The sequence below is a fragment of the Tachyglossus aculeatus genome, chromosome 21 (genome assembly GCF_015852505.1).
Source record: "Tachyglossus aculeatus isolate mTacAcu1 chromosome 21, mTacAcu1.pri, whole genome shotgun sequence".
Taxonomy (NCBI): Eukaryota; Metazoa; Chordata; class Mammalia; order Monotremata; family Tachyglossidae; genus Tachyglossus; species Tachyglossus aculeatus.
This window is the reverse complement of record NC_052086.1, coordinates 45,375,003-45,388,046: the sequence shown is the minus strand read 5'-3', so window position 1 is coordinate 45,388,046 and position 13,044 is coordinate 45,375,003. Positions and strand designations below refer to the sequence as shown.

The 13,044-nt window shown below is 51.9% G+C and overlaps 1 protein-coding gene across 1 annotated transcript in view; it reads right to left on the bottom strand.

Moving 5' to 3' along the window:
* The window catches only part of RAB26 (RAB26, member RAS oncogene family), a 52,129-nt gene extending 39,359 nt beyond the window's left edge, over positions 1-12,770 (bottom strand). Inside the window, exons 1-2 of the mRNA XM_038763931.1 lie at positions 12,447-12,770; positions 2,146-2,256 (exon numbers count right to left, since the gene is read on the bottom strand). Of these exons, the coding sequence (XP_038619859.1) occupies positions 2,146-2,256; positions 12,447-12,632 (297 nt within the window). The 5' untranslated portion in view covers positions 12,633-12,770. The remainder of the gene's footprint in view (positions 1-2,145; positions 2,257-12,446) is intronic.
* Positions 12,771-13,044: the final 274 nt, after the last annotated feature.

Genomic DNA, 13,044 nt, shown 5'->3' with positions numbered 1-13,044 from the left:
GGGAGGGGCGATGAATAACTGGAGCAAGTCAGGGGTGATGCAGAGGGAGTGGAAGAAAAGGTAAAGAGGGCTTAGTCAGTCACCCTTAGTTCTTGTGAATATATGGATATTCAACTGAATGTTTAATTTGATTTATTCTGATTCCACCACTTGGGAAGCTCTCTATGTCTCTCTTCCGCTGGAGAGGATGTAAGCTTTTTATGGGCAGGGAACGTCACTGCTTTTTGCTGTATTTTTCCCAAGGGCTCAGTACAATGCACCCAGGGAGTACTCAGTACATACCATTACTATGTACAACTACTAGTTTTTCCAAAGTGTTCTATCCAAATGGGGAATAACAATGCCACATGACCTGGCAGAACTGAAGCCACCTCCTCCAGAAAGCCATCCCCAGTTCATTTCTGTTCTTCCCAGATCTTCCAAATATCACCTTAGCATTTCTACACCAACTGTGCATTTTTACACTCACCGGTGTCACTTCTTTGTCTATTGCCTTGGAGCCCCAACTACTGAAGCACTTAATCATCCATTCTTCCTTCTTCCTCCTCTCTGTTAATCACTTTTCAGTCTGTCTCCCCTGCCAAACTAAACTTCTTGAAGGCTGGAGTCGTGTCTACTAATGCTATTGTATTCTCCCACGCTCTTAGTACAATGCTCTGTACCGAGTAGACATTCAGTAAATGCTTCTGATTGATTCCCCATTAGAGGGACACGGACATGGACAATGACACAGAGATGGAGAGAGACAGGCAGAGAGATGGGCAGAGACAGAGAGATGGAGGGGAGCTCTTATCAATCTCCCCATCTTGAAAGTCCTACTAGACTGTTTCCTCCTCTCAACTGTTCATTCATTCATTCAATCGTATTTACTAAGCACTTACTGTGTGCAGAGCACTGTACTAAGTGCATAACTGTTAGCTCCTTGTGGGCAGGGGTCATGCTTACCAACTTTACTGTACTGTATTCTCCCAAGTGCTTAGTTCAACACCCTGCCCACAAGTCAATACTCAGTAAATACCATTGATTGATGGACACAGACAAAAAAAAAGTTAGAGAGATAGACAGGGACAGAAAGACAGAGATGGGCAGAGACAAAGACTGACAGAGACAGAGACAGAAAGATGGGCAGTCGAAGAGAGACAAAACCAATAATCTGCTGGCCCAGGTCCCACAGAACACTCCTAATCAATCAGTGGTTTTTCCAAGTGCTACACATCATCTGCCCTCGACAAGCTTCCATTCAAATTGGGCGCAGTGACCACAGCACGGTTCCACCCCCGTGCTTCATTCAGTTATTCATTCAATCATATTTATTGAATGCTTACTGTGTGCAAAGCACCATACTAAACACTTGGGAGAGTACAATATAATAACAGACATATTCCTGCCCGCAACGAATTCACAGTCTAGAGGGGGAGACAGACATTAATATAAATAAATAGATAGATAGAAAAATAAATTACAGATATATACATACGTGCTGTGAGGATGGGAGAGAGTATAAATGAAGGAGCAAGTAAGAGTGGTGCAGAAGGAAGTGGGAGAAGAGGAAAGGAAGGCTTAGTCAGGGAAGGCTTCTTGGAGGAGATGTGCTTTTGTTAAGGCTTTGAAGTGGGGGACAGCAATTACCTGTTTGATATGATATCCCTAGCAGTTCCTCTTGGCAGCATGCAGTTATTTTCCAGAAAGGGGACAGGGCACTTGGACTCAGATGATTGGGCTCCAACAGCTGGACCTATCCCAGCTCTGCCACATGTCTGCTGTGTGACCTTGGGCAAGTCACTTTACTTCTCTGGGCCTCAGTTACCTCATCTGTAAAATGGGGACTGAGACTGTGAACCTCACATGGACCAGGGACCATGTCCAACCCAATTTCCTTGTATCCATCCCAGTGCTTAGTAAAATGCCTGGCACATAGTAAGTGCTTAACAAATACCACAATAATTGTTATTAATATTAGATGCAGGAGCCAGGCAGAAACCAGGCAGCCATACCCCAACAGTGGGACCCAGAAGACTGGACACCACTGGCGGGACCCACCCGGCCGGGCCCCGACGGCGGGATCCAGAAGGCCAGGTCCAGCAGAGAGGCCAGGTCTAGCAGAGAGGTTAAGTCCAGCAGGATGGCCAGGGGCCGGGCTCTTACCCTGAAGTCGATTCCCACAGTGGAGATGAAGCTTCCAGCCAAGAAGGCACCGTCTTTGAACCGGACTAGCAGGCAGGTCTTTCCCACTCCCGAGTCTCCCACCAACATCACCTGCATGAGGAGAAGGGAAAAAAGTGCTGACCCTCGAGGGCACGGGGATGGATGAGAAGATGAGGCAGTGTGGCCCTGTGGATAGAGGCTGGGACTGGGAAGCAGGAGACATGGGTTGGAATCCCAGCACTGCCACTGGCCTTGTGACCCCGGGCAGTCCCTTTTTTAATAATATTTGTTAAGTGCTATGTGTCAAGCACTGTTCTAAGCACAGGGGTAAATATAAGCTAATCAGGTTGGACCCAGTCAATATTACACATAATAATAATAATAATAATGATGGCATTTGTTAAGCGCTTACTATGTGCCTAGCACTGTTCTAAGCACTGGGGGGGGATACAAGGTAATCAGGTTGTCCCACGTGGGGTTCACAGTCTTTATCCCCATTTTCCAGATCAGGGCACTGAGGCACAGAGAAGTTAAGTGACTTGCCCAAAGTCACACAGTTGACAAGTGGAGGAGCTGGGATTAGAACCCATGACCTCTGATTCCCAAGCCCGGGTTCTTTCCTCTGAGCCACGCTGCTTCTCACATGGGCCTAACAGTCTTAATCCCCATTTTACAGATGAGATAACTGAAGCCCAGAGAATTTAAGTGACTTGTCCAAGATCATGCAGCGGACAAGTGGTGGAGCCAAGATTAGAGCTTAGGTCCTTCTGATTCCCAGGCCTGTGCTCTGTCCACTAGGCCATGCTGCTCTCTGGACCTCAGTTTCTTCCTCTATAAAATGGGGATCCTTGTTCTTTCTTCAATTTAGACTGTGACTAATCTGATAATTCTGTAACCACCTCAACATTTAACACAGTGCTTGGCACAGAGTAAGTGCTCAATACGTCCCATAAGTAAGGATCAGTTGCCAGGCTCTCTTTACCAAGACTCCTGGGAACCTGGCCCATGGTGTAGTGCCAACTTGTACTTCCCAAGTGCTTAGTACAGTGCTCTGCACACTGTAAGCGCTCAATAAATACGATTGAATGAATGAATGAATGGAAAGAGCCGGGGCCTGGAAGTCAGAAGGACGTGGATTTTAATCCCAGCTCCGTCACTTGTCTGCTGTGTGACCTTGGGCAAGTCACTTCACTTCTCTGTGCCTCAGTTACCTCATCTGTAAAAGGAGGATTAAGACTTCGAGCCCCATGTGGGACATGGTTAACTTGTATCTACCATGGCTCTTAGTCTAGTAAGTATAGTAAGCATATAGTAAGTGTTTAACAAATACCATTAAAAAAAAAAAATCCAGAGCTGAACTGGACACTTCCAGACCACTGGGCTCAGCCCAATTCACAGTCCCCTCTCCAGTGTTAGACCCCCACCCCAAGGGAGAGCCCTGCTTTTGGGGAATCCCACCCTTTCCCACCCTGGGAGAAGGGGAAGGGGAGGGTTTTCCTGATCAGTTGTGAGATTTCTCTTGTGAGATCTGCCCCTGCCCTTTTCCTCCCTCTCCGCCTTCTCCTCCTGCTCTGTCCATCCTTGATCCAGCCCTTACAGGTGTGAAGCCACATCAACATTTTCTGGATGTGGCCTATGGATCCAGTCTCCTAAACAACCAACTTCCTAAATTTCCAAGTGAAGAGCCTGCAGCGCCCACCTGCCAACGAGGCTTGCCCACCCACAGAGCCTGCCCATCCAAAGCACCCGACTGTTCACAATGCCCGCTCACCCACAGTGCATGTGGGGCCTCCGCTCTCCTAGCTGGAGCTTCCTGGGGATTTAGTCATTTTCACAGGTGGAGGACCAAATTGGACTTCCACAGGGTGGAAGTGTCAATTTGGTCCTGCTGGCCTCCCTGCCCATATCCACTCACTAGACCAAAGGCCTAGTTGACCCCTGACCATCCTCAGGAAGTAGTCATCTCAACCCATCCCCCACCCCAGGAGTAATAATAATAATTGTGGTATTTGTGAAGCGCTTACTGTATGCCAAGCACTGTTCTAGGCACTGGGGTAGACACAAACTAATCGGGTTGGACACATGGGGCTCACAGTCTTAATCCCTTATTTTACAGATGAGGTAACTGAGGCTCAGAGAAGTCAAGTGAGTTGCCCAAAGTCATACAGCAGGACATGTGGAGCTGAGATTAGAACCCAAGTCCCCTGACTTCTAGGCCCGAGCTCTTTCCACTAGGCCATGCTGCTTTTCTACCTGGAGTGGCTCCCCAAGGCACACTTCATTCCACATTCAGCCACACTCCAGCGCTTAGTACAGTGCTTTGCACACAGCAAGTGCTCAATAAATATGATGGAATGAACTTCATTCCTCTCAAGCCAACCTTCTCACTGGGCTTTGTTCTCATATCTCCCGCCAATCTTGCTCACATCCTCCCTGTTGCCCGGATCCTTCAGATCCACAAGGCCCTCCCTGCCTTTCCCATCAGCGAAGTCCTTCAGAAAGCCCATCTCCTCCAGAAGGCCTTCCCTGATTAATCTCTCATCTCCCCACTCCTATGTCTCCCAGCTGCCCTTTCAGCAGTTCTGCACCACTTAAGTCACTTAAGTGACTAAGAGAAGCAGCGTGGCTCAGTGGAAAGAGCCCGGGCTTTGGAGTCAGAGGTCATGGGTTCGAATCCTGGCTACGTCACATGTCTGCTGGGTGACCTCGGGCACGTCACTTCACTTCTCTGAGCCTCAGTTACCTCATCTGTAAAATGGGGATTGACTGTGAGCCCCCCGTGGGACAATCTGATCACACTGTATCCCCCCCAGTGCTTAGAACAGTGCTTTGCACATAGTAAGTGCTTCACAAATGCCATCATTATTATTATTATTAAGTGGTCACGATCCCTGTAAGATATATGCCCGTAACTTTACACTCTACTGCTTCCTTCTGTCCATAATTTATCTTGATATCTGTCTCCCTCACTATTTTGTAAACTTCTTGAGGACAGGGATCATGTCTAGCAACTCTGCTTGGTACAGTGCTCTGCATACAGAAGCAACATAGCTTAGTGGATGGGCCTGGGAGCCAGAAGGACCTTAGACTGTGAGCCCGTTGTGGGCAGGGATTGTCTCTATTTGCTGTATTGTACTCTCCAAGCGCTTAGTACAGTGCTCTGCAAACAGTGAGCACCAAAAAATACGACTGACTGACTGAATGAATGACCTGGATTCTAATCCCAGCTCTGCCACATGTCTGCTGTGTGACCTTGGGCAAGTCACTTCACTTCTCTGGGCCTCAGTTACCTGTAAAATGGGGATTAAGAGTGTGAGACCCATATGGGACAGGGACTGTGTCCAATCTGAGTAGCTTGAATCTACAACATAATAATGATATTTGTTAAGCATTTACTATGTGCAAAGCACTGTTCTAAGCACTGGAGCACTGTTCTAAGAGCTTATGTCATTTGTTAAGTCCTTACTATGAGTCAAGCATTGTTCTAAGCACTGGGGTAGATGCAAGCCATTCAGGTTGGACACAGTCCCTGTTCCACATAGAAAGCAATTAAGTACCATTTTTATCATTATAATTATTACAGAAGGTGCCCAATCAGTAGGATTGATTGTTTGATTGACTCTTCCTATTCTTGGTGCTGGGATAGGGCAGGGAAAGAGGGGACCCGCAGCCCACAAAGGGGTTTTTCCAAACAGTGAGGCTTCCCCCCTCCCCACCTCCTTCCTTCACTTCCCCGGGGACAGGTGACTTTTAACTTCTCCCTGCCACGTTTGCAAACATTGTCTTATTTGTTTTTCAGTTCCTGCTCGACAGCTGCTGGAGGAGGGAAGGAGAGGGTGGTGACATGGGGGACCCCGCGACGGAGAGACGGAACTGGGCCACATGGGTGGGGGTCACGTGGGGCTGCGTGGGAGTCGCATGGGGGCTGCAGGAGAGCCCCGGGCCCTTGGGTGAAGCTCGTTAGGCCCGCAGGAACCCAGGGACTGAATCTCCCATCACACAATGTGCTGTTTTTTTCTGTCCTTTGCAGTGATCCACGGCGAGACATTCCGGGTGTTGGGGACGCTCTGCGGGTGGAGAGGAGATCTCGGTCCTCTCCAGAAACTTCGCCCTTCACACTCCCCTGGACCCCAACCCGGCCAGATCCTGCACCAAATTAACGATGCTGCAAGGAGTCTGGGGGTGGGGAGGGTCTTCCAGGAGCCCCCCTGACTCTGCCCTAAATATTTATTTATTTATTTATCTTACTCGGACATATCTATTCTATTTATTTTATTTTGTTAGTATGCTTGGTTTTGTTCTCTGTCTCCCCCTTCTAGACTGTGAGCCCGCTGTTGGGTAGGGACTGTCTCTATATGTTGCCGACTTGTACTTCCCAAGCACTTAGTACAGTGCTCTGCACACAGTAAATGCTCAATAAATACGATTGATTGATTGCTTGCTCTACCCCCTTCTCCTCCCTACAGCATATAATTCTATAATTCTATTTATTTTGATAGTGTTGACACCTGTCTACTTGTTCTGTTTTGCTGTCTGTCTCCCCCTTCTAGACTGTGAGCCCGTTGTTGGGTAGCGACCGTCTCTATATGTTGCTGAATTGCCAAGAAGCAGCGTGGCTCAGTGGAAAGAGCGTGGGCTTTGGAGTCAGAGGTCATGGGTTCAATCCCCGGCTCTGCCAATTGTCAGCTGTGTGACTTTGAGCAAGTCACTTAACTTCTCTGTGCCTCAGTTACCTCATCTGTAAAATGGGGATTAAGACTGTGAGCCCCCCATGGGACATCCTGATCACCTTGTAACCTCCCCGGTGCTTACAACAGTGCTTTGCTCATAATAAGTGCTTAATTAATGCCATTATTATTATTATTATTACTTTCCGAGTGCTTAGTACAGTGCTCTGCACACAGTAAGCACTCAATAAATATGACTGAATGAATGCATGAATGAAGCTGCTTGAGGGCAGGGATTATGACTACTAACTGTTATAGTCCCCCAAGCATTCGGTCCAGTGCTCTGCACACTGCAGGTGCTCAATCAATATTGCAGATTGATTGATTCACCGCTTAGACTGTAAATCCTTGAGAGCAGATATTGTGTCTACTAATTCTATTGTACTCTCTTAGGTGCTCAGTACAGTGTTCTGCACACTGCAGTTGCTCAGTCATTGCTGTGAGTTGATTTTTGTGTGGTATTTGTTAAGTGCTTCCTATGTGCCAGGCGCTGTACTAAGCTAATCAGGTGGGGCACAGTCCGTGTCCCACCTGGGGCTCACAGTCTTAATCCTCATTTTACAGATGTGTTAACTGAGGCACATAGAAGCAAAGTGACTTGCCTAAGGTCACAGCAGACAAGTGGCGGAGCAGGATTAGAACTCAGGTCCTTCTGATTCACACACCCTTCCTCTTCCATGAGGCCATTCTGCTACTCTTACTGATTCGCCCACTAGACTGTAAATTCTTGAGATCAGAGATCTTGTGTACTAATTCTACTGTACACTGCCAGGCGTTCAGTTCAGTGTTCTGTCTACAGGAGTCGATTGTTACTTCCCCACGGGCAGGGATTGTGTCTAACTCTTTTGTACTCTCCCTAGTACTCAGTAATAATAATAATAATAATAATAATGACACTTATTAAGTGCTTACTATGTGCAAAGCACTGTTCTAAGCGCTGGGGAGGTTACAAGGTGATCAGGTTGTCCCGCGGGGGGCTCACAGTCTTAATCCCCATTTTACAAATGAGGTAATAGGCACAGAGAAGTGAAGTGACTTGCCCAAAGTCACACAGCTGACAGTTGGTGGAGCAGGGATTTGAACCCATGAACTTTGACTCCAAAGCCCGTGCTCTTTCCACTAAGCCACGCTTAATCAAAGCATTTATAGATTAAGTAGACATGATCCCTGCCTTCAAGGAGCTTACAGTCCAGTGTGGTAGACAAGACACTACAATAAATTACAGTAGGGGAAGCAACAGATTATAAAAAGATGTACATAGGTGTTGTGATAAGTCTCCCTGGGAGTCCCTTCACGTCAATGCAATAAACAAAACCCCCAAGAGTGCTCACACCAATCCATCAATCAATTGTATTTATTAAGAGCTTATATTGTGCAGCACACTGTACTAACACTTGGGAGAGTACAATATAATAGAGTTGGTAGGCATGTTCCCTACCCACATGAGCTTACAGTCCAGAGGGGGTGACAGACATTACTACATATAAATTACAGATATGTACATAAGTGCTATGGGGTTGAGGGTGGGGTGAATAAAAGATGGAAATCTAAGTGCGAGGGGGATGCAGAAGGGAGTGGCAGAAGAGGAAATGAGGGCTTAGTCAGGGAAGGCCTCTTGGAGGAGATATGCTTTTAATAAGGCTTTGAAGGTGGGGAGAGTGGTGAGTTGTTGGATACAACGTTTGTACGTATTTATTACTCTATTTTATTGGTACATATTTATTCTATTTATTTTATTTTGTTAGTATGTTTTGTTGTCTGTCTCCCCCCCTTCTAGACTGTGAGCCCGCTGCTGGGTAGGGACTGTCTCTAGATGTTGCCAACTTGTACTTCCCAAGCACTTAATACAGTGCTCTGCACACAGTAGGCGCTCAATAAATACGATTGAATGAATGAATGAATGAAAAGGGAGGGAGGAGATCCAGGCCAGAGGTCTCCCTTGTCCTCACCCAGCCCCCTGGTTTGTTGACAAGCTGGCAGAGTGGTGGTCTTTGTGGTCAGTCTGCCTGTCTGTCCTGTCTCCAAGGCTCCGACCTCTGGCCCTTTCCTGGAAGAAGGAAACCATCCGACACCCTGGCCCTTGCACTAGCTTGGAGGCAGGCAGAAATGTTCACCCTTCCTGCCCAAAGCTCAGATTTCCTCGGGTTCCGGGTCCAGTTCCGGTTCTGGAGTCAGGGTGAGGTTGCTATTACCGAAAGGCAATAAGGAAACGGGGTCTGTGGGTGAGTCAGGCCGGGCTGCCTGCCCCGCTGGGGCACTGAGTGTCTGGACCAGTGCCTGAACATCCCCGGGCCTCAGTTTGCCTATCTATAAAATGGGGGCAACACCTGCAGTCCGCTCTCCTGCAGAGATTGAACGGAAAGGGACGCTTTGGGCTTGAGGGGGCATCTGGAATTACTGATCCAGGAGGGGAGAGGAAGGGGGGGGGAAGGAAAGGAGCAGAGGGGAGAGGAGGAGGGGCAGGGGGGAGAAGAGAGGAGAGTGGGGAGAAGGGAGGGGAGGGGAAGAAGAGAGGAAAGGGAGGTGAGGGGAAAAAGGGAAGGAGAGGAAGGGAGAGGAGGAGGGGGGAAGGGATGGGAAGAGGAGAGGAACGGGGAAGGAGAGGGGGAATAATGGGGGAGAGGAGAGGAAGGGAGAGGAGGTGGGGAGAGGAAGGGAGGGGACGGGGCAGAGGAGAGGAAAGGAGGGGACGGGGGGGGGGAGGAAAAGAAGGGAAAGGCCGAGGGATGGGAAGAAGGGAGCGAAAGAAGAGAGGAAGGAGGAAGGGGAAGGAGAGGGGGAATAATGAGGTAGAGGAGAGGAAGGGAGAGAAAGGGAGGCAACGGGGGAGAGGAAAGGAAGGGAAAGGCCAAGGGATGAGAGAAGTGAGACTGTGAGCCCACTGTTGGGTAGGGACCGTCTCTATATTTGCCAACTTGTACTTCCCAAGCGCTTAGTACAGTGCTCTGCACACAGTAAGTGCTCAATAAATACGATTGAATGAATGAATGAAAGTGAGGAAGGGAGGGGAGTAGGGGGAGGAGAGGAGGAAGGAGAGAGCAGAAGTGAGGGGGGCGTCGAGGAGCTGGAGGTCTTTTCCGCAGGGGCCCGGAGGTCGCTGTCCGGCAGCTGGGGCGGTCGACTTCCTCGAAGGCCATTTGGGCCCGGTGACAGGGGTTGGCCTGGGGTCCTGCCTCACTCCTCCCCTTCCAGTCCTGAGCCCAGTTCCCCCTCCCCTCCTTCCCTTCGGCCCTCAGTCCTGGGGGATGGCCGGGGCTTCCAGACCACTCTGCAGCCGGCCGGGGTCAGGGGTGAGTGAGCAGCATAATAATAATAATAATAATAATGGCATTTATTAAGCGCTTACTATGTGCAAAGCACTGTTCTAAGCGCTGGGGAGGTTACAAGGTAATCAGGTTGTCCCATGTGGGGCTCACAGTCTTAATCCCCGTTTTACAGATGAGGGAACTGAGGCCCAGTGAAGTGACTTGCCCAAAGTCACACAGCTGACAATTGGCGGGGCCGGGATTTGAACCCATGACCTCTGACTCCAAAGCCCGGGCTCTTTCCACTGGTTGGGGGGTGGCCGCCGCAGGCCCGGGGAGGGGGTCGCCGGGGGCGAGGGGGGCGGTGTTGCTTGGTTGCGTGTTGGGAGGATGGAAGATGTTGCATACTGAAGCAGCGTGGCTCAGTGGAAAGAGCCCGGGCTTAGGAGCCAGAGGTCGTGGGTTCAAAGCCCAGCTCCGCCCCTTGTCAGCTGTGTGACTTTGGGCAAATCACTTCACTTCTCTGGGCCTGTTACCTCATCTGGAAAATGGGGATGAAGACTGTGAGCCACACGGGGGACAACCTGATCACCTGATATCCTTCCCAGCGCTTAGAACAGTGCTTGCCACATAGGAAGCGCTTAACAAATCAATCAGTCAATCAACCAATCGTATTTATTGAGCGATTACTGTGTGCAGAGCACTGTACTAAGCGCTTGGGAAGTACAAGTCGGCAACACATGGAGACAGTCCCTACCCAACAGCGGGCTCACAGTCTAGAAGGGGGAGAAATGCCATCGTTATTATTATTATTATATGCCCTGCACGGTAAGGGCTTAGTAAATACCATTTATTGATTAATCGGAAGATTGATTGCGGGGAAGAGGGGGTCCGGGAGCAGATAGCCCGCCGGACAAGGACCCCGGCCTCTCTGTCGGCACAGGGGAGGGCGGGCCGGGTTGGACGGCAAAGTTAAGGGACGAAAAGGGGCCCAAAGGACACTCCTCCTTCTCCTCCTCCTCCCCCCGCCGGGAAGAGCCAGTCCTCGGCGACCCCATTCCCATTCCCAAACCCCCTCTCCTCTTTGGGAGCCGCTCCCCAGCCCCTGCCCCTCTTCCCTGTCCCCCTAGCCCGGTCCTTCAAGGCCCGTGCCGCCCCCGCCGGGCCCCGGGCCTGCCACCTGGGCATCCCCCGGGCCCCGGCCCCAGCTTTGCCCCCTCCCCAACTCTACGGACGACGTCTCTGAGCTGATTGCTCTCCCTCGGCCTCCTCCCCAAGCCGAGAGCCCCGGAGCCGGAGCTGTTTAATCCCTGACCCCCCTGGGAGCCGCTACCCTTCCCGCCCCGGAGCCCAGGCCACCTGATGAGCCTCCGTCCTAGACCCCGACGTCCAGCCCCCAGCCCCTCCACTCCAAAGCTCCAGCCCCCAGCCCCTCACCTCCAACCCGAGACCCCCAGCTCCAGCCCTCGGCCCTTCACCTCCATCCCGAGACCCCCAGTTCCAGCCCCCAGCCCCTCAACTCCAACCGGAGACCCCCAGCTCCAGCCCCCAGCCCCTCGCCTCCAACCCGAGACCCCCAGCTCCAGCCCCCAGCCCCTCGCCTCCATCCCGAGACCCCCAGCCCCTCGCCTCCATCCCGAGACCCCCAGCTCCAGCCCCCAGCCCCTCGCCTCCATCCCGAGACCCCCAGCTCCAGCCCCTCATCTCCAACCGGAGATCCCCCCCCCAGCTCCAGACCCTAGCCCCTCGCCTCCACCCGAGACCCCCAGCTACAGCCCCCAGCCCCTCGCCTTCATCTCGAGACCCCCATCCCCAGCCCCTCCGAGATTCCCAGCTCCAGCCCCCAGCCCCTCACCTCCATTCCGAGATTCCCAGCTCCAGCCCCTGGCCCCTCATCTCCATCCCGAGACCCCCCATCTCCATCCCCCAGCCCCTCGCCTCCAACCGGAGACCCCCCAAGCCCCTCACCTCCATCCCTGTATATCACCTGTATATATGTTTGTACGCATTTATTACTCTATTTTATTTGTACCTATTGATTTTATTTTGTTAACATGTTTTGTCCTCTGTCTCCCCCTTCTAGACTGTGGGCCCGCTGTTGGGTAGGGACCGTCTCTGGTATGTGGTCAACTTGGACTTCCCAAGCGCTCAGTCCAGTGCTCTGCACACAGTAAGCGCTCAATAAATACGATTGAATGAACGAATCCCGCACCCTCATTTCCAGCCCCCCCCCCAAAAAAAAACACACCTCCAGCATCCAACCTCTCTCCTCCCTCCCACCCGAGTCCCCCGGGCCCCATCCCCCAGCCCCTGCTGGCAGGGGACTCACCTTGAAGGCGACGTCGTAGAACTCGCCACTGCTGCTGAGGGTCGGGTGGCGGGGCAGCGCGACCCCGTTGAGGGGCGGCTCGGAGTCCAGCCTCCTGCCGCCCGCCTTGCCCCGGTCCTTGGCCGGGGGCAGGTTGGAGGAGGGTGAGCTGCCCGCTTTGCTCCTGGGGGTTTTCTTCCTGGACATGGTGGGGGGCTTCAGAGGGAGGGTCCCGGGGATACGGGAGGAGGTGCAACGGTCACGGTCACTGTGCTCCGGCTCGGGAGGAGGCGACGGGTCCTCGGCTTCCCAAAGCCCTGCAGGTGAACAGCGGCAGCATCATGCTTGTCCTGCTGGCGGCGGCGCGCCGCGCGCTCCTCCCCGGGACACGCCCCTTTTAGCCGGCCACGCCCCCTCCATAACCACGCCCACTGCTAGCCACGCCCCCTAATTGGCCAAGCCCCTCACTAGCCACTCCCCCACTAGCCACACCCCTGTCCCCGCTCGCCCCCAGCCCCCCCCCCCCCGCCACCCCGGGATGGGCAGCCGCAGCAACCAATCAAACCCGGGGCCCTCGCCGGCGCCGCCAATGAACGCTGAGGGAGGGCGGGGATATGCA